Consider the following 21656-nt stretch of genomic DNA (forward strand, 5'->3'; position numbering starts at 1 on the left):
GAGAAAAAATGTTGTTTTTTTTTTTGTTTTGGTGGCCTTCATGCCTCTTTGACAAACTCCTTCCTTATTTCCCAAACATCTTACTTTGACTTCTTCTCAGCGATCATCTGCTCATGTTTATGCACCAGTGAGTTTCTTTTCCTTTTGCAAATGCGACACGTAAATTTTGAGTCGTCGTTAACGTCGTCATTAAGAGACGGCGTGATCCAATGCAAAACAAAACCCGGCTTCAGCCGCAGAGTTTCTGTCACTGAACTGATGAGCTGAGATGAGGGTTGTTCTTCAAGCTCACTACATCGGCCAGTCAGGAGATCAGAAGGTGTTTACAGAAAGAACATTTAGGAATTGTTGTTGTTTTATGTTATAAACTATAAATGGCAATACGTGCCAAACAAATCTTTTCAAATTGTTTTTCACTGTCAGCCAAATTTGAACATCTGAATTCACAGCACAAGTCTCCTTTGAGCCTTAGCTAACAAACTAACCGTGTGTAAACATAAGTTTCTGAAACCGTTGGGAGCTCTGAGAGAAGACTTCACGTTTTCTGGTCGCTCTTGACTGCAAGCTAAAGCCGAACCACAACACAACCGCACAGTAATTAACAACAAAAAAAAAAAGGTCACAGACGATGAAGGCGCTCCCTTGATTTGCCGAAGTGGGCACTCATGAGGCACCGACTCTGAACCACTTTGCAATTAGCTGCATTTAATCCTGCAGCTAATAGGATAAAAAGACTCTGAGGCTCCGAATTATCCAACAGTTCTTCAGGCTCCTTCACACCTTCATTCAGATGAGAAAACACACAAAATGTTCCATATGCACACTCACAATCTGCTGTTTCCTCTTCATCTACAGTTGTAGAGTATATACTTTTATATGTACACGGGTTGATTTGGGTCAGAAACTTTATATTTTTCTTAGTACTAATACTCAACTAGCTGTCCTTCTAGGAGGCGGAGAGGTTGCTATGGATTAGATTTCCTGACCCTGTAGGCGCCTATAGCGAGAAGATGGTGACATGGTATAGCGGGTTGTGGGAGTGAAGACCAGCATGAGCTGAGTCTGGAGGGCGAGGGGTCGCAGGTAGACCAGGTGTCCCTGCAGAGGACATCGATTGAAGCTGTTGTTGTTGGCGTTCAGAGAGAATTCACGGCGGGGGCAGACGCCCGCGCTTCCTGTCTGCTCGCTGAGAGCAGCAGCTGCCTCGGTGACAGACAGTTTTACCAATCAGTCAGGCTGCTCAAGCACAAAACACAAGGGAACGCTGCGTGTTTACAGCCTGAAAGGGTGAAAAAGCACGGGCCTCATTGAGCGGCTGCCTTGCCCCCACCGCCGCCAACCAGCCTCCCCTGCTTCTGCGCGTTATGCATTCTCCTGTCTATCATTTTCCCCTCATTTTCCCTCCCTCTGTCGCTGCTAAAGCAGTTTGAGGTGCAGCAGATCTGCATAATGGCAGCATGAAGACATAGAGCGTTTAAAGAAGCACGCTCAGACAGAGGCATCCATGGAGTGGTGGTGACGGCGTCGGTGTGTGTCGGCTCCATTAGGCGTTTGTTTCTGCATTAAGATCTAATCTCTGTTATCTTCCATCGGTGTGGAGAGGATTGAGAGAGACAGGCGTGCAGAGATAATCAGAACAAATGACGGTTACAAGAAATGTGCGTGTGAACACACCTGTCTGCAGTCTGTACTAACTAAATAACCACCACTGTGATTATTGTTTTGATCTTATTACAGTTGGACATTTGTTTTATTTAATGCAATTTTAGGTGTCATGAATCTTTTTTTTTCTTTTTTTCTTTTTTTGGGGGGATTTTGTTTTTTGATATAAACCAAACATGGAAAAGCTGCATTCAGATTCTCTGCATATCAAATCTGGAACAAACTTTCAGAAAACTGCAAAACAACCGAAACACTGAGTTCATTTAAATCAAGACTAAAAACCCAAGTGCTTAAAGTTTCCTTTGAACTATGAACAATGGACCATTGACCAACATACTTGATGTTTGTTGGTGATTTTAACAGTGGCACTTGACAAAATGTGATGCCTGTTGCTGGTTTTCACAATAGTTGATTTAATTCTGTTTTTATGTTTTCATGACGTAAAGCACTTTGAACTGCCTTGTTGCTGAATTGTGCCGTACAAATAAACTTAATTGATTTATTTCTTTTTTCTGTTATGTTAGGATTTCCTGGACGTTTGACTTGCATTCGATCGAACATCTTATTTCTTGGCTTATTGGAATCCAAAGTGGGAGAAAAGTCACATCCATTACTTTGACTGTTTTGGGTATTTGATTGTTTGTAGCTTTTTAGTTCTGCTTCAGTCATGAATAGCTACATGTAAAACGATGCTTTACTGCGTTGTTTTGTCAACGACAGTAAAATAACGTTGGTGTTGTTCCTGCGCTGTGAGCTCCACAGCGCTATAACGGTGCTGCACTTTTTTAAAGACCAGGAGATTAGCTCCATAGAGAAACGGCTGAAACAGAAAAAGGGAATTACGTTCAAACTACAGGGCAGCTGGCGTGCAAAAAGTACAGAAGCCTGTGTGTTAATGTTGCGTCAAAAAATATTAACGCTGTTAAAAATCTGTGAATTAACACAAGGTTAAGGAGTTAATTTTCACAACCCAATTTTTTTTTTCCTGACAATGACAAATAATACAATAACTGTCCATATCTACTCCTGTATTTGTTGTTGGTTAACTCAGTGGTATTATCAGCTGTGCCCTTGACCTTCACAATTTTCTTAGCCACCTATTAAAAATTATGGCCTATTTTTTATTTTTTTGCACTGATTGCAGAACTATACTAAAGGCTATGTGTATCAGTCAGATCTAACCAATGTGAGGTTTTCCTAGTGTTTTTACCACATTGTGCACATTGAAAAATAAACTGTTTTGTCATATTCGAGTTCTTTGCTCCTCCAAAATCCGCCACATAAAAATGATCATTCAGAAGGGCAGCCCGGATGAATGTAGAGGGGTGTGAATACATTTCTGATATATTATCAGTAAATATTGATTACTGGCCACAACAGAAATATTAACACCAGATATCAGCCCCCTAGTTCTATCAGTTTGACATGTTTTTATCCAGGTGTTGGAATGCTTGTGCTATCATGATTATCTGCAGTATGGATTTTCAAGAAATGTGTGTGATGTTATAACTGTGACAGCTGTATTGGGCCTGCAGCAGAATGCCTGGTTGGAGTAAGGTTTGTAGACTAGTGGTCCAGTCGTGGTTTATGCTATAGAGGCTCGTTCCAGTATAGAGGCAGCAAATCAGTACTGGGGTTGCCCCTGAAGTGTCCGAGTTTAATTAAATCAAAAGCCTCAATTAAAAGTATGCGATTGGCCATTTATCAAGCCTTTTATTTATAGCTCCACGTAGGGTGTGAAATTGTTTTTGTGTTTACTACTTTTGTTTTGAGGTCTTTTATTGACTTTGAAATGTGGGCTATTGTTGACCTGTATCCCCGATTCATTGTCCATCATCAGACTGCTGCATGTAGTTTTCTTTATTCTCAGCCTTCTATATTCTCTTCATACTGTCACACTGAGGATGCAATCAAACTCAGGGATAGCAACACGTGTATAATGACGTAAATAATGTAGGTTTATTGCTGATTTTGAAGTGGTGAATTAAATCTTCACTTTTCCATCGACAAAGCTGCCTAAAATGACAATAATACAAAGAAAAACAAATCTTGGAGAGCATTAAAGAATGATATGTTTTCTGTGTTTCTTTGCTCCCTGCCGTTTCATATTAAGGAGTTTTACTGCTTTCAGTTCACGCTGGATGCTTTGTAAAACAAGAAAGCAATCTAATTCCTTCTCTCTGTGTGTTTCTGCAGCTCTTTGATGGAATCGAATGCGAGTTTCCCATGTTTTTCATCTACATGATGATTGACGGTAAGCTTCGCTCTCTTCGCCTCCGCTGCTGCTATGATGCCTCAATGGGACGAGAGAGAAAAACCTTCTTGTAGTGGTTTTGAAAGAAAATTACATTTCAGTTTATTTTGAGACATTTGAAAAACAAACTAGAATTGATTCTTAAAACATATGCTTAACATGACAAAAGAGGTAATAAAGACTTTTTTTTTTTTTTTCCAAAACAGAGTCATACACACTCTGCATTCATGTTGCATTAAGGCTCTACACCAGGGGTGTCCAAAGTCTGTGGGTGTGATTGGTTGTGGTTAGTCAGCACTGGGAGTACTAACTAACCCCAGTGTAGAGGGGATTTTTTTTTCTTTTTTTTTTTTTTCATTGATTATCCATCTCAGACTGTAAATAATTTCAACAAATTTGTAAAAAAAAAATAAATAAATAATAGAAGTTAAGTGAATATATTTCAAATCTTGCAGGAATTACAAATCAATTTTCTACAAACACTAGACCAATTTGTTTCTTTCATAATATTCCTTGTTTAGTTTGTTGCTGACCATATAAATACAAAAACAAACAAAAATAAAAAGACAAATTAGTTTTTTTTTATTTATTAAAAACCCCTCAACTCTCATAAGGCAGACATTTACATGTTACACTTACATGTAACATATTAGTGTTTTCAAGGTGATGGTTAAAGGGTTAAAAATCAAGCTTTTGCAGCCCATGTGGCAAAATGTGTGGACACCGCTGCTCTACAAAGCTGTTGTAGTTCGAATACAGAGGTTTGCTTCTTTATGGTCTAGTCAAATCCATTGTAGTCCATGGCTGGAGCAAGAGTTTAACTCAGAAACTCAACAGATTCACATATCTGCACAAAACCATTCAACATCTCAGTGTAAGTTAAAAACTTCCTGTTTTGTCCTAATTCTTAAAAAAAAAAAAAAAATCCACATTATTGAAACTGGGTGTTTGTCTTCTCAATACAATGACACTGACACAGTGCGAGTGTGCATAAACTTATTATTCATGTTGTGAGGACTAATTCAGTCACAAACAGTCGTACAAACACTCAGCTCTGGGATTACCGTCAGCTACAGGCAGAGAGACGGAGAGCACAGCCCAGACATGTACCCTCACCATCCAGTCCGAAATGTGTCCCTGTCTCTTTAAGGTGTGTTCAGAGGGAATAAGGCACAGGTGAAGGAGTACCAGGACCTTCTGGAGCCCATCATCTTCCAGTCGTTCGAGGGTGAGTTTTCACATAAACGCTTGTACACATCCAGCAACGGCTTATTGTTGATTTCTGCCTGTTTCTTTTGTTTTTCATGTTAAATCCTGTCATTTTTAACTTGAGAAAAATGTTACATAAACGTACATCTTTTCACCTTTACTGCAGCCATTATGTTGAGGGGAGACGGTTACATAATAGGAAAGTCAGCAGCTTGGCGTTTCTTCTGGTCCATTCAGAATAGACTGGGAATAATTAGAGTGCAGACAGGATGATGGTGTGAGACATTAGTTGCCTCCATAGAGTCTTTGTACTTGTCCTGTATAAATTACCATCGACTCCTAAAGTTAATTGTCTGAGCTTTGGAGGTGAATGAAAAAGGTTTTTCTTTTGTTTCACCATTAATGTTAATGAGAGAGTGGAAAAAAAAAAAACCCTCGAATGTGATTGCTGCTGTCAGATGAATTCATTGACTTTAACTGATTTGCTAAAGCGTAAACATGCCGCCCTCCGCTGTGAGTATGGCTCCTCTTGTAGCATGAAACAGTAAAAATATATTGCATCAGAGATGACAAACACAAACAGAGTTTCTGCTGTAAGTTATTGTAGTGATGCGCTGTTTGTTCAGTCACAGTTTCTGACCTAACAGACATGAAAACCGTTTCACACTGGTGAATATTTTGAGAATCAGGTCAGAACTGACTTACAGCAGGAGATTCTCAGCTGGCATCACACTCTGAAGATAATCTGGAGTGGCATGGTGGGGGGGCGATCACACAGGAGGCAGGACATCATGTCAGATCTACACCCTTACATTTTAATGTTCTTCCTGGTTTGTTGTTCACGTTTAGGAGGACAGATTGTGTTTCATGTCGGGATGTCTGTGTTTCCTTTATTTTCTTAAAATTGTTGCCGAACATATTTTTGTTTATCTTCAGCTCCAGAAACGACAGCAAAATACAAAATCATTCATTCCCCTTTAACTATTTTTTTGTATATATCAGAGCCATACTGTGTGTATAGTAGCGAAAGGATGAAGCCTAATAAACTTGTTTGCACATTTGTTTTATAAATAAAAGGTTTAAAAGTATGCTTTACATTTACTTCCAGCCTCCCTGATTCAGTACTTGGTGGAAGCACATTTCACAGCTCTAGCAGCTGAGGGTGTTTTAAAGTGAGCTTTACACATCTACATGCTGAAACATTCAGCCGTTCCTCCTTAGAAACCAGCTCAGTCACATTCCTGCCAATAAACATGTTCAGCTTGAGCCACAAATGCTGAATTGGATTTAGATCTGAACTGAGCTATTCTAACACTTTAATATGCTTTGATCTTAACCATTTGGCTGTACTGCTGGCTGTACTTTGAATTTGTGTTTTCCATTTGTGTACCATAAGCAGTCCTCTGTGAGATGTTTAAAGCTAAGCATAGTGTGTTAGAACCCATCGCTGCTTCAAACCTGAACTCCACATTCTCCCTGACTTGTGTGTTGTGTTCCTTGTCCTTCATAATTCTGTGATTTTTCTCTAAATTCTGAAATCTTTATAGAAAATCAGGAGATAAGCTCAGATTAAATAGGCACCTTTTAATGGGTTTTATCTAGAGAGGAGCAGAGTAAAAGGGGCTTAATGCAACTGCAACTAACATACACTTTTAATGAAGAAAATCATCTATCATATCCTTCTGTTTACACTTTGTGTTGATCAAGTGCAAAAAAAAAAAAAAATATGGAAATGTGTTGTAAAGAGACAAAAAGTGAAAAAGGGGGTGTTAATACTTTTGCAAAACAGTGTCGGCCATGTTTGAAACTTTTTTTTTTAATCAGTGCACAAACTGAATGCTGTAAAATATGAAGAATGATCTTTGTCCACCTTAAAGATCATTTAGTCACCTGGAAACGGCCTAAGCTAAGAGTTGAAGCTGCTCTGAAACATGTTGAGTCTCACTGGTATCAAACACGACGCATGAAAACCCGTCGTTACAGAGACAGAGAGGTCGATTCAGCAATTAAAAAGAAACAGGTACATACATGATTCAGCTTAGAGTTCAGCACAAAAAATCATTCAATTCAGCTGAAAAATACTTTATTTATCCCAAAGGGAAAATAAATGTTACTCTAATGAATATAAAGAGTCATTGTGGATAGTGATGCTGTCCAATTCCACATTTTTCCTCACTAAAATGTTTCTAATTAAAAAGATTACTGTTATTATGAATGCAGAACCTTCTTAACCTTCATGTTTGTATCTATACCAACTAAGGCATGAAGCTGTTTGTCTAAAGTACACAACTGGTTTATAAATGACTCTTTTAAGCTGGAGTTGTTGCTTCATTCTCTGCGTTGATTTAGACTCGTTTTACTCACACACAGATCCAGAGAGGATGTGGTCCATGTAAACACTGCTTCATTATTATTTGTTTTCATTGACAGGCCACGCTGTGATCCCTAAGTACTACTACGTACCGGCTGACTTTGTGGAGGCGGAGCAGAACAAACATGGAAGCCAGAAGCGTTTCCCTAGCAACTCTGGTCGTGATGGCAAGATGTTCCTCTGGGGTCAGGCCATGTACAACATTGCTAAGCTGCTGGGTGCGTTTCTTAAATTGTTAACATAACAATAGTTTAAGATTCCTTAAATCTGTCATTACACTCCAGTTGAATGCTAAGAACAGTTATTGATCAGTAGTGTCTGTTTATGTTTTTCCTTTCTGTAAATCTTTCAATGGCGTTCATAATCTTTTGGTTTCTGTACATGTGTGTTTCTTAACTTTCCAGTGGATGAGCTGATCAGCCCTAAAGACATCGACCCCATCCAGCGATACGTCCCACGGCAAGACCAGCGCAACGTCAGCATGAGATACTCCAATCAGGTAAGCTTCCACACAACTGTGACGTCTAACAATACAGAAATCTGAGATTCATTTTTGTTATAAATCAATAGGAATTAGCCTGATATCTTACCTATTATTACCTCTGAGCTCCTCTTCTACATGTTTATCCTTGGAGAAATAAGGGAAAATTACTAATGATCAATCTCAAATAATTACTCTAGTTCTGCTTCATAAGTGAGTCACCCCACACAATCATAAACACTGAAACTGTTCCAGTAAAATTATCTTTTTATTAAGCCAAAGCATGAAACTGTGAACGTGGAACAATAACTCATCAATGAAAATGAGTTATTGCATCAGAGACAAATAAAACTAGCAGGTAGCCGGACTGCGCTGCAGGGGATCCTGGGTAAACACAACCAAAACAGACACACGAGTTTAAGCACTACTGGGAGAAATGTCAAAGACAAAAGAGAAATCCTACAACTGCTAAAATCTGACACCACTATGTTTATCTTTACATTTCGTGAAGAAGGAAGTCGCCCTCAGTGTCTCCTTCGGACGTATCCGTTCTTGGTTACAGCGCCACCACAGGCGAGGAGGTCAACAGGCTTTTCAAAGGGTTTGGTTCTTTTGACAGTGCAGCGTGAAAGCAAACCGCAGCAGCTGAAAATGTAGCAAAAATTGCACTGTTGGTTTCCAATCAAACCGACTCTACAGGAAGATAGCAACTTAGCTTAAACGGACAGATTACCAAAGACTCTACAAGGTTCTGAGTGGCTGTATCATCCTTTTCTTTGAGAACTCCAACACTTGTTCTGTGTGCTCTCATCTTGTTCGTCCCTTTCTCAGCTCAGGGTCTAAGCTCTGCTTGTGCTCTCGTGTCTCCATAAATCATATTCTCTGCTGTTTTGGACTGTTCTTCATCCCACCCACAAAATCCAATTTGACAACAAAAGATATGTTTGAAGCCTCCGTAGTGTGGTCAGCATCCTGTGAGGCAGACTTTATTTTTCCCAGTTTGGGTAGCAAGGCTGTAAATAAAAAGAAGCTCAGGTGTTCTTTGGAATCTTTGTAAGTAAAAGGGAGCATTTAAGGGCTTAAAACGTTTGAACTAAACTAATCTGTTCCTGTGTAAAAATGAACGTCCTTGGTTTAAGCAGTAAGTGTGTGCCCTCTCCTGGAAGGAAATTCAGCTGGAAGAATAGGATTAGCTTTTTTCATGCACCTGCCTAAAAAAAACTAAATATTCATGCTGGACTGACTGTTGGAGACTCTGTGGACTTACATTAGCAAATAATGTTTCACATTTTTTTGCAATTGGTCCCTTGTGGGTCCATTTTGGAGAGAAATGTCGAGGTTCTGGAAACAGTCTTCAAAAGGAAAATATAATTCAGTTTGTGGTAATATATAGTACCTTTCAAGGATATGAACTATAACAAAAGGATAAATACCTCCTTGGAGTGCGATTGGTGGCCATAACCTGAAAATATGTCTAAGATAGATATTTATAAAATAAATCAGTGGACTGATTTCATAAAGTATTTTCGTCATGGAAATTAGTCAAAGTGGTTGAATGATGTTGAAAATCTCAGACATGACTTTGTATAATTATCTAATTTTAATTTGATAAAATTTTAAATATTTTTATTTCTTCTTCCCCATTATTGTTGCAGCTTGCATACTCGTTAGGTTAATTTGTAATGTACAAAAACAGCAACAACAAAAAAAATCTATCAAATTACGAAATATAAGTTGTAAATGTTGCAAATTGTTCTATGAAAATAGAAATTCCATTAAAAGAAGCTGATGTTTAATGTCCATGTTTCTGTTGGGGAACTTTTTTAAGTTTTATTTTAAACTTTCCGTTGTTTCTGGTCTCCAATTCCTTTTTCCTCCCCAAAGACTTGATTTCTGGCTCATATCAGACACCCTGTTTTATCCTCCTCTGTTCTTAAATGCATTTTTTTTAAAAGATCTCCCTCCTGGGTCCTCACGTGCAATGAAGTCTTAATTGCGTTTCCCTAAATCAAGAGCAAACCAGCAGATATTATACATATATGTGTGTGTTTTTTTTTTTTTTTTTACCTTGCCAGAAGCCAAGCTGGTAGATGAGGATTAAACCTATTTATTTCTCTAAATGGCAATCACGATGAGGCTTAATCCATATCGACTATGGCTGGCAGCTCCGAGGATCACACTGATGAAAGCTGGAGATACATATTCACCTGCTTCATGAAAACATTTTTTTCCACCTCTATATTCCACATGTTTTTGTTGCCTGGCTGATAAGACAAAGCAGGAACAAGGCACACGGAGGGGATAAGACTTTACAAGGTATGACAATTGGCAGAATGAATCCAAATATCAGCAGAGGGAACAAAGGGAATGTTTTTATCCAGCCGGCCTCTGCGTTTGAGTTTCTTACTGTCTCCTGTCTCATGGTGGATAACAATGTTTCACTTTGCGACGGTGTCGGGTGGATCTTTTTTCCCGCTCGTAAGAAACCGAGCGCAACGTCAAGCGTTTGAAATGCGATGGAGTCAGAAATTTACTCACCGTGGTTAAGAATGAAATGTTCCTTCTGGACCTTTTAATAAATGAGATTTTAAGCGTTTTCTTTTTTCAGATTTGAATGATTAAGAGACACAATCTTATCAAGTATTTCTGTTCTAGTTTCTACTGCAAATATTCTAGTGCACTTGAAATAAGACAAGACTAACTCACAAGTAACTCTAAAGCAAGACACAGGAGCTTGTTTTAAGTCAATATTGATGAAAAAGAACAAGTTCTACTGGCAGATCGTTTCCCTTGTAACAAGGCGAAATGATCGTAATGTGTTTTTTGATTGATTTGGATCGTTTGACGCAGTGCAGTGTGAAAGCGAACCGCAGCAGCTCAAAATGTAGCAAATGTTGGAACTTTGGTCCCAAATCAAACGGAGTCTACCAGACTATCGTCTGAAAACACCCCAGGTCCGTTCAAGTGGCTTCTGCCAGTTTTGCTCGTCAGAGTTTCCAAAAACTGTCTGGTGGCTACACAAAGCGTTTTAACCCGGTTTCGGTGGAGGTGTGTACTATTTGAGCCTGTTTGCATAATAATGATCCTCTGAAGACTAGAGAAAAACACAATAAATTCAAACTGAATTTATTGAAGCTGTTTGTTGTAGAGTCAGTCCACCCTGAAAGAATAACGGTATAGATAAATAATTTCAAGCCCAGAATCCATACCAGGCTTACATAGTGATGAAACTTCTGCAAATAATCAGGTTGTTCCAGTGCTGACAGAGCAGGGAACATAAGCTATTAAAATCCTGATATAACAGAGATCCATATAGATCTGATTTAAAATCTTCTGAATCAATAGAAAATCAGCGTCAGCTTCCTTGTGTGGAGCGTGATTTCTCCCAGTTGGAGGGAGGAGTGAGGATGTGGCGCGCCGTTGCTCTTGGAGGCCTGCCTCTATGAATTCAGCATCTAAACTAGCTTCCCCTGGGAGCAGAAACTGGTTCCTGTCAGGTCGGAAGCATATTTTGTCAAGATTATCAGAAGTTTTATCACAGCCGGTTTATGTTGGATGTGCTTAGAGTAGCAGCGGCGCAGCTCGCTGTGAGCCGGGCAGTCACCACCCAGCATGCGACAACACGAACAAAGACCCCCACCCTGAGCCAGATGGGGTTTTTTTTAAACCACAATCCTTCCATGGAAATGGTGAAAGAATTTTGCATGAACTTTCTCTCTGGGAAATGTGTGAAATGCTTTGGTTTGTTTGGCTGTGGTGTGTTCTTTCCGTCAGCATTTGCAGTGACATTATTAATGAACTTACTGATCAGATCTGTGATCAGAATGCAGGGTCGAGCTCAAACTGGGGCAGTGGCAGCTACAGTGGCACTTCTAGTGTCAGCTGCCACAGCTTGGTAGAGGCAGCTTCTGGCTTTTGTGACAGATAACACAGCTTCTGTGGCCGAGTGAATATGAATAAGTTTATTTTGAACAAATCAATAAAAAGAAATAAGAACAGATATACATGTGTGACAGACGCCACGACTTTTGTGGCATCTGTCACAAAAGTCGTGGCGTCTGTCACTGAAACCATGGCGTCTCACAAATGCCACGGCATCCGTCACTAAAAGTGTGGTATCTGTCACAAAAGCTTTGGTATCTCTCACGAAAAATATGGCAGCTGCCACCGAAACTGTGTTACCTGCCACTAAAACTGTGTTAACTTCCACAAAAGCCGAAAGTTGCCTTTACTAAGCTTTGGCAGTTTCCGGAAGTGCCACTATAGCTGACACTGCCACGATTTGATGCCATGATTTGAGTTTGCTGTCTCTGCTGCTGTCTCTGTTGTGTTCTGTTAAAGAACTGTTTTCATCCAGTGTTTTGTTGGGTAACTCTGGTGTTGCTCTAAATATCCATCACCACCAGATAATCAGTGTGGTTTGTGTACCCACATCCAAATGTTCTGCTTTAGGTTCATCTTCAGCCTCAAAAATGCTACTGACAACATGATCAGAAAAGCCTTTTAGCGCTGACAGTTGGTCAGGGAATAATTGAGATGGATTTTCACAAACATGTGCAATTCTAAATCTGTCTCAGAACAACACAGAGCAGGCTGGCTGTCCACTGATGGATGAAAGCAAGGCAGCTGTGCTGATGTTATGTGCTGCATTGAATATCGGGTGAATATTACAGGCACAAATATGCCAATAGTGATCAGAAAGTTTACAGGTATATTGGCCATTGGATTCTGTTCCATCCATATTTATTTAAGTAATGTAACAGATCACATATTCAAACCAAAAATACCTGATCCCCAAATGTTGGTTTAGTGCAAAACAAATCCAATGATATTTTCTACCTGGACGCGTTCAGTGTTTAGCTAGAACTACGTGTAAAATCCAACGTTCTGTTGCACAACTTTAGATTTGTGCAACATGATGGTGTCAGATTTTATCAGGTCTAACACCAAATCTAAGAAAAGGCAACTCCCAGCCATCCTCCTCTACTGCTTCTTGTCGTCTTATTCATCTTTTGTGCCAGTTGTTTATTTGGAGCAAATAAAAATGTCTAGAGGACATGGGGGATTTTTTTTTTCTTTTGCGTTACCTCGCAATCGGTTTTGCGTTCTCTCGCTCTAACGTACTAATCACTTCATGTGGCATAGTTGAAAACTGTAAGCCTTTCTTACAGTCGCCATCGTACTTTCTGCTATAGTATTAGGTTTTTGTGAGGTTTTTCCATGTATGTTAATATCTCATTGTGAAATATCTGAAATTTTATATGTTTTTCTTTAGGATAGAAATGCACCACAAACCTATGATATAAACAGAAACTTTCCGTAAGAAAGAAAAAATACATCCAAACTATTTGGACTATTTCTGAGTTGAGTACACAGTGGTGTAGCAAAGAAAAGTGTCCCCTGGAAACAGTGTACGGACAGTACGGATGTATGAAAACATAGGCGTTACCAACCAAAGGGCAAGAGTTTTTTTTATCTAGCAAAAACTTTTTTTAAGAGGGTTTGAGAGAATTTTAACTCAAACGATTTGGTGTTTCTGCTTTTTATGACGTCCTCCATCTGATAGGAGGCACTTCTCCCGTTGAACCACGGGGTTTTTCTCACATCTCCATGCCTTTGGAACGTTTTGTTAACATCCCTCCAGGCCTCGCTGAGAAACCCAGGTGCATCTTATCACCTTTCCAACCTCGCATTGTAAACCTGATAGAAAATAAACCCTTTGCCTCACAGAAACCCGCTGCAGGTGATTTGCTCCTCTACGTTTAGAGTTTTATAGAAAATCTTAGAATCGATCTTTCTGAGATTTCATCGTTAAAAGGAGAGCGAAAAGGTTTTTTTGTCCCATCTTTGAGAACATGAATGCCTCAAATTAACCATTTTCCTCCATGCACCTGTGGCCTTACCCTCAGTCTGAACAAATTAGGTGTGATTGTTTATTCATGCTGAGCGGAGCACCTTCTGGGGTCAGCTGGGCACGTTGTGGACGTCTCCTTTCCACCTTCATGAAGCAGCATTTTTCCTCCAGCTCTTTTTTTCTCCCTCTCTCTTACTGTTTCACCTTAGCCTTTTAGTCCATATTTCTCTTTTATGTCTTGTTTTATTTATTTATTTTTTGCTTTTGAATCTCAGCCCTTGCACCTTTTCTGGCTCAGCCAGACACTTAGCTTTCATGTTATGTTGGCAAGGAGACCTGAGATGGGTTGGGAGGAAAACACACAAACGTGAGAGAAGAAGGAAAGGGTTGAAGTAAAAGGTGTTTCTGCCACTTTTTTGGATGATTATTTTGTGTTTTAAGTTGGGGGTGAGGGTAAATGTGCGCACAAATGTCTGGTTGGCTCTTCATCACTGAAGTCCAGCGTTTTTGTCTCCAGGCAGGAAGCAAGCAAACGGCCATGCTGAGCTTTCACATGCTGTTAGGAACTGATTTTAACACTTATTGTTCTCTCTGTGCACATATATGGAAGTACTCATGTCTCAGAGTAAGAGTAAATGAACATACAATGCTATTAAAAAGTACTAGCTACCTTAGAGATTTCTGTTTTTGTATCACTTAAATGTTGCTATTCAACAAACAAAAATAACCCAACTAAATGACAATTTTCAGATGAGGGGGGGGGAAACTAATAAAAAAAAACTGTTCAGTTGGACTTTTATCAACCAATATCTTTCCAAAATTGTAATTTTTGATGATACCCCCCAAATGATGCAATCTGATATATACAGTAATTGGTCTTCCTACAGAAGAATGGAGTTGTAATTTTTTTTCAAAATAAAAAAAAAATCCTTCGATTTAACATTTTAAACCAGTTTTTAGAACCTCAGTCCAATATTTTCACCTTGCTTTGCAAAGTACAATGCAGTAAGGAAACTGACCTGTGTAGTTAGCTTAATTTTCTCTTATTCTTAAATATGTGCTGTAATATAGGTTAAAATGCTCTTATCAGTAATAGAGAATATTGGAGCATTTAAAAGAGAAGGTGAATGTTTTCAAGTCTGTTTTTAACATCACAGTCTAAGGAAATGACTTTGTTTTGAATAGATGCTCAATCCACTTTAAAAGTTCATACAGAGATACATATTTTTTCATGCTGCAAACAAAAATTGCTTCAAAAATACTGACTTTGTTCAGCTTATTTCCCGCTTTATTTAAACTGTTGTTGATCTGGACCTGGTGATAAAAATCTTTTTTTTTTTTTTACCTTCATTAGCTTACTATTGGAAACACATTCATTTCCAATAACGCCTTAAAATCATGCAGAACTCCTGAGCTGATCCACCAATAGTCTACACTCATTATTATGAGTTAATAATGTAAATTATGTATTATTTTAGTACGTACTCTTTATTAAAAGATTTCCCCACATTTTATGAAGGATTACGTCTGCGTCGTGGAAGTCTTGGCGGATTGAAGTGCAGCAGTTCAAACGTTTTGCATTTGACAGGGAGGAAGTTGTAATGCTGTTGGTGTAGGAGGCATTTATGCAACTTTAATGCTTTCCTGGCGTATGAGAAACTCTTCTGCAGTAATGAACTGCAAGCTCTTATTGTAGTGGAAGGTTATGTATGAAGCCAAACACTTTAAATATGCATGTTTTCCATGTGACAAATGGAAAATCTGATGAAAAGTAAAGCTGCAGTGCAGCAGGTTCTTCTGTGTTAAAGTAATTCTGAAAAGCTTGGAGTCACTCCCCATGTGCATGAATGTGACGTTACTTGTGTGACCTTTAATGCATGTATTAGCCATTGGAACCAAACTGTCTTTTTGCAGTAAAAAAAAAAGAAAATTGTACAGTATAGAGAGGCCTTTATAGCTGGTAAACTTGTATACTTAAAATAAATTACATTTCGTGACTTGGACTATTATATTCTGCAGGTTATGTTTAAAATATATAACAGTATATTTCCAATACATTTGCTAAAAAGATTTATTAAAGGTGCAGTGTTGTGTAAAATCTACTGTTTAAGCTTTACATCATGTTATAATGTTACTCCCTCATCATAAACATACATGGTGTGTTGCTTTGATTTTTTCATGAAAGTTTGAGAAGCCTTTTAATCTCCATGGCAACCATTCAGCTGTGCCACATGCCTGGGAGGACCTAGCCCCGCCTTCGAGAACGAAGCTCCTCCTCAGAGCTGCAGTTTGCAAGTTTCCGAGCTTCCCCCTCACAGAGCTGCCCTCCCCCATGACTCCCCCACTCAGCTCCTTCAGACTAGCCAACAGCAATTAGCAAACACCTGGTGGAACTGGGCATCTGCTGAGCTCATTAAAAGAGCTACTTCTCAAGTAAAAATGTTGTTAAAGGGTTAATAGAGTGATGACTTCCTGAAGGCGAAGTTTCAGAAAGAGCAGAAGCTTCTTAAAGAGACGGAGGCTCAACTTCAAGTTAAATTTCTTTTATGTCACATTTTATATAGAACGACAACTGAGGTCAAGATGGTTAGTTGATTGTGCTGTAAAATGTTCCAATGTGCCTGGAAAACACATAGTCCTAACTGTTTAAAAGAGAGATCATTTATAATTTGTGAAGATTAGAGTTTAAAAAAGCAAAACAAAAAAAAATGAAGTTGGAGCTAAAGAAACGTAACGTTTTATTTCTGCCCACATCTGCAGAACAATTGGTCTAAAGAAACTAAAGAGAGTGGATCAATTTTTACTTTTACAAAAATAATAAAATATGACATGCTATCAAGCTGTAATGAAGCATATTGTCCCAGTAGAGTGCTGTATCATTGCAAAGATAATATATCTTTTTTATCTTAATTATGATATTTTATATTTTTTTGTGTTTATGGATGTATCTGCATGGACAGTTGATTGATCTTTAGCTGCTTATCATAAAGCAAATTGACTTTTGAGCGACTAGGTGGAATTTACAATCCTTTTTTGCTTCCAGCTACTCTTTTTCATCTAAAACTGTTTTGTTAATATCAACATGTGACATACTCATTTTAAACTCCACGTCAAATAAATAAATAAATAAATAATCCATTACAGAGCCTTGCCAAATGAAAGTAGGAATGAAATTAAACTAATTGCTGACTAGTCGACCAATCAGGAAAATGATTGCTCGGTTGGTGCGCGTAGCTTTTGGCTGGCGCTGTAGTTCCTGATGAGTCTGTGTTTTAGCTCTAGCTTTACTTTGTGGAGAAAAGCAGCGCTCCGTGATCTGCAGCAGCAGTTCTCTGTGGGGTTTTCGCTGCACAGCCACAAGGTCTGAGTGGGTGAGTCGGATGAAACGCAACCCGAGTAGCAGGCCATGACATCCCGCTGACAAACATGCAGTATGACTCAGCGGGCGAAGCAACCGGCGCATCAGAGAAGTCATGAATGGCAATGAAAGAGAATTAGTTGCTGATTTCTCTTATGTCACACTGTTCCTTTTAATGTGGCTCCCTTAATGTGCTCAGCTTTTCAGAAATGCTCACAGTGTCATTGTGGCTTTCTCAGTCTGTCTTTTTGCCCCCTTTGTCATTCACTCCTTCTGTCTCTTTGAATTTTCCTCTGTTTTTTTTTGTAAATTTACCAAAGGCTCTGAGCGTATCCCCCTCCACAAACATGCAGGAAAGGCATGTGGGAATTAAAATAATCCACCACTTAGATGTGGAGTGGAACACTTCAAATGAAAATTCTTTGATTTAGCCAAAGATCGCATGGCTCTGTGAAGAAAAGGGTTGATGGGGGTAGAGGGGGGGGGGGGGTTACTGCTTTCCAGAGGTAAAATATGGATTTATAGAGGCCACTGGATGTGTTCTCGTATATATATTGTATATATCAGCAGACATCAGGAGCACAGATGACACATGATGCAACATTAACAGGAACCAGAACAGAATCCAGCATCTCCTCCAGTACGAACACAGCGGAGCCAGCTGAGGGCCAGCTGAGGGCCAGCTGAGGGCCAGCAGAGCACCGCCGCTCGATGCAACATTTAGCAGCTTTCAGCTCCAAGCCTGACGGCTCTCCTCCACTCCCTCATTATAACACAATGCAGGTTCCCCCAACACCACCTGACCAAAGATGTCAGAGAAAGCTGCAGACTAACGTTGGACAGCCAGAGATTGTCCATCTGTCCCAGGGATTTGGGGGAGATGAAGGCTGAAACCTGTTCTATACATCAGCAGATTCCAGGAAGTTTAACTTCAACACCATTTCTCTGAATATTCGATGTAGTTGAGAGCTACCGTTTTCACTGTCTGACTTGGAAGTAGTTTAAACTTTTCCTGTTTTAAGTTGGTTATGATTAACTAAAAGATGTATTTGTTACCAAATGCCAGAATAATGAAAATAGAGGGGATTTTCTATACCTTATTTTAGGATTCCCATGAGTCTCACCCAGAGTAGAGACTGTTCTTCCTGGGGTTCACAGCACAAACATTACAATAAAATCAGACTTTTACAAACATCACAAGCAAAAAGAGACATAATGAAATACATTAAGATACAAACCAAATCAAAACACAAAATTCAAATCAAATTAGGTGTAAATTCACCTTTTTCCATAAATCCAATTTCATCAATTATCAATTTGAGGTTCTGTGCCTTTTTGAATTTAGTAGCTTGCATTTATCAAGATTACTTTTCCTTTAATCAATTTGAGAAAGTGCAGGTGACTTTGTCAGGTTCTGATGGATCAGTTCACAACATTTGATAACATTTTGAAATCTCTCTGGTTGACATATTTAAGACAACACCTAAAACAAACTGATTCTTACAGCTGGCAGCATTTCTTTTTTTACAGCGCAAGTCATTTATATTCTGCAAACTTCATGAACATTGTTTTTTGCAATTTTGTTGCTGTGGACGTTATTGTTAAATCTCTCTTTAGTTTCATAATAATAATAATAATAATAATAATAATAATATGTTTTTTGTGTACTGATGACTTTGGTGAAATAGCAGGTAGCTTTTTGTAATGGTTTGAACTTTCTGGCCTTAAATTATACCAAGAAGACAATTATGTAGATGGTATCAGTTAAGGGGGAAAGGCTTTTGCATATTTATGTGGAGCTGTGCAGGCAGCTGTGGCTCACTGGGAACATTAGTCCTGTTGCAATTGGTGATTCAACTTCCTGTCACTGCAGGGCGATGGACTCTGGGGATGTTGCCTACCGATATGCTCATGTTTTGAACGTGACGCTTTGAGTGATCACTTTAGCAGGAACCTTCGTCCATTTATTGCCTAGAATAATATCAGCTCTGTGTCAGAATGCTTTCTCCTTAATTTTGACCGTTAAAGTTCAGTTTGTTTCATGTAATCGAGGTTGATGTACTTTTTTGTGAATTTTAATATGTGCATACAATATTTGGTTAGTATGCACTCAACTTTGAAGTAGGATTCAAGGATTTATTTGGTGGTTCCCAGATCTGTCACCAACACCCCAGCACACATCGTTGTTGGACAGAGGTAATAAAGATGTGTGTGAGAAAGATGACCTATAGCTGATTTTGGGTGCATTCACACCAGCCCTGTTTAGTCCACTTTTTTTTTAGTCAAACTCTAGGTGGTTTATGTAGAAGGTCCAGTTCATTTGGTGAGGTGTGAATGCGTAATTAAACTCTGACCTGTGATCTACCTAAAAACCTAAGTCTCGGTTTGGTTGAAGTGAACTCTGCTGAGGTTTGAATGCACATGTGAATGCCAAGCGGACGGGAAACCACTCCAAAAGCAGGAAGTGGACTACTGTATTTTTTGCTATTTTTTTCCCTATGCTCTGAACCTTGGGGCTTACAGCCCAGTGCGGCATATATATGTACGTTTCCAGTTTTTAAAAAAAGAAACTTAGTAGATGCGGCTTATAGTGAGGTGCGCTCTATAGTCCAGAAAATACGGTATAACATAGGGCATTCTGGGTAAATACAACCAAAACAAAGGCGGGAGTCTACCGCTGGCAGTAGAAATGACTCGTGGTCTTTTACCACCAACAAAAGAGACAATGACAACCACTAAAGTCTGACGCTACTCCAGTTTGGTTTACATTTTGTGAAGAAGGAAGTTTATTTGTAGTCACTTTAATACATCTGACATTCAGTATTTTCACAAAAAAGATCCCTGCTTTGTTATGCCATCCTTGTTTGACATTGAAATTCGGCTCACTCAGTACTTTGTGTCCTTTCCATCTGATTGATTGATTGATTGATTGATTGATTGATTGATTGATTGATTGATTGGTTGATTGATTGATTGATTGATTGATTGATTGATTAATCGATCGATCGATCGATCAGTGGAGTAATTACTGTTGAAAGATATGCAGGAACTCCACATTAACTATTCCCATGCTGTTGTTTATGAAGAGAACATGAGGTTTTCTGCTGTGCACATTCCCTCTGCAGCCTCAGGAAGGTGAAACTCCAGCGATGTGTTTACATGCAGAGACAGTTCATCAGCATCAGAACAAGTTCTGTTTCAGTAAAACAACTATTCTCCGTTATCATCCTGTTGGTCTGTCTCACTGAGGCACGTTTACGTGGAACGGCATGGGACAGAGCCGAACCTCGAACCGAATGACACCAGATTCATGCAGCGGCGTACAAATCACAGGTCAGTGGCAGGACAGTGTTGCATAATCTAAACATTTCCCATGTGTAAAGAGCGCAGTGACACCTTGAGCAGCATTAAGCAGACGGACACAGGGATGCGTCTGTCCCAAGGGCGCACTCTCATGTGCAGCTCACTACATCACACCATGTTCCAGCCTATGTCCACTTCAAACCAGCCCCACGAACTGAGTCACACGCTTTAGTGCCAAGATGCACACATTTCCTCATTCTCTTTCTGTAGCCTTGACTTCACACACACACACACACACACACACACACACGCAGATGCACAGTGTGCTAAGCCATGCTGTTTGCCAAATGGCCAAGTGGTGGGCAGGAAATGTTGAACCCAGTGGTCTGTGACAGTAAAAGCCTCACAGAGGCAGCCATTGACCTTAACCTGCAGGGAAATGGACATCACTCACACACTCAAACACTTTGCAAGCATTAACCCTGGAAACATCACCCATGCTCTAATGCACCCTCTGCTTACACCCCTACCAATACATACACAAGCAGCTGCTGCTGCTGCTGCTGCTGCTGCTGCTGCTGCTGCAGCAAACTCCCAAAAGTTGAGAGTTTGTGTTAGTCTCAGACAGAACTCTGCTTTTCCTGTCCACTTACAAGCTGTTCTCTCCGTCTCAGACCCCATTAGAGGCATCTGATTGGTTTTGCCCCTCGTGTTTCTTTTCGTCGGTGCTGCTGACCTGCTCTACTGTCCACCGTCCTCCTGTTAAAGGTTAATGCATCGCTGAGAGACAAAAGGAAAAGCAAGCTGCCAGGAAGCATAACCTCGGGGAGCACAGGGGAGGCTCCTGGGGAGAAATTAAATGTTTGAACCTGTTGTGCTGATTTCATCCAACCTCCTCCCCTGTTGCTGTCACATCCTTTTGCACATTATGGTGCATCAGAGTCTCCAGCTGCCAGAATCGCTGTGTTAGGTGAATGCGGGGCGTGTGAACGGTGCCAGGTGTGCTGAAAGGCAACATCTGGCCTTCTATTAGCGCTTGTTGATGGTTACTACTGACAGTGAATGCACCAAGGCTTCACAACAGGAGCTGTTTTCACTGCACTCTGCATTTGTTGGCTTTTCTCTGATTCAAAGGACTGTAACACGACCCACTTTATTTGATTT

The 21656-nt window shown here is 39.6% G+C and overlaps 1 protein-coding gene across 3 annotated transcripts in view; it reads left to right on the plus strand.

The window, feature by feature from the left end:
* phkb (phosphorylase kinase, beta) overlaps positions 1 to 21656 on the plus strand; it is a 121861-nt gene that overhangs the window by 54051 nt on the left and 46154 nt on the right. For all 3 annotated transcript variants that reach the window (XM_015038582.1, XM_015038581.1, XM_015038583.1), the window contains 4 exons: positions 3859 to 3916; positions 5067 to 5144; positions 7556 to 7714; positions 7901 to 7995. In XM_015038582.1, the coding sequence (XP_014894068.1) occupies positions 3859 to 3916; positions 5067 to 5144; positions 7556 to 7714; positions 7901 to 7995 (390 nt within the window). The remainder of the gene's footprint in view (positions 1 to 3858; positions 3917 to 5066; positions 5145 to 7555; positions 7715 to 7900; positions 7996 to 21656) is intronic.

This window comes from Poecilia latipinna, unplaced genomic scaffold (assembly GCF_001443285.1).
Source record: "Poecilia latipinna isolate Pla-1442-1.1 unplaced genomic scaffold, P_latipinna-1.0 Scaffold446, whole genome shotgun sequence".
Lineage (NCBI taxonomy): Eukaryota > Metazoa > Chordata > Actinopteri > Cyprinodontiformes > Poeciliidae > Poecilia > Poecilia latipinna.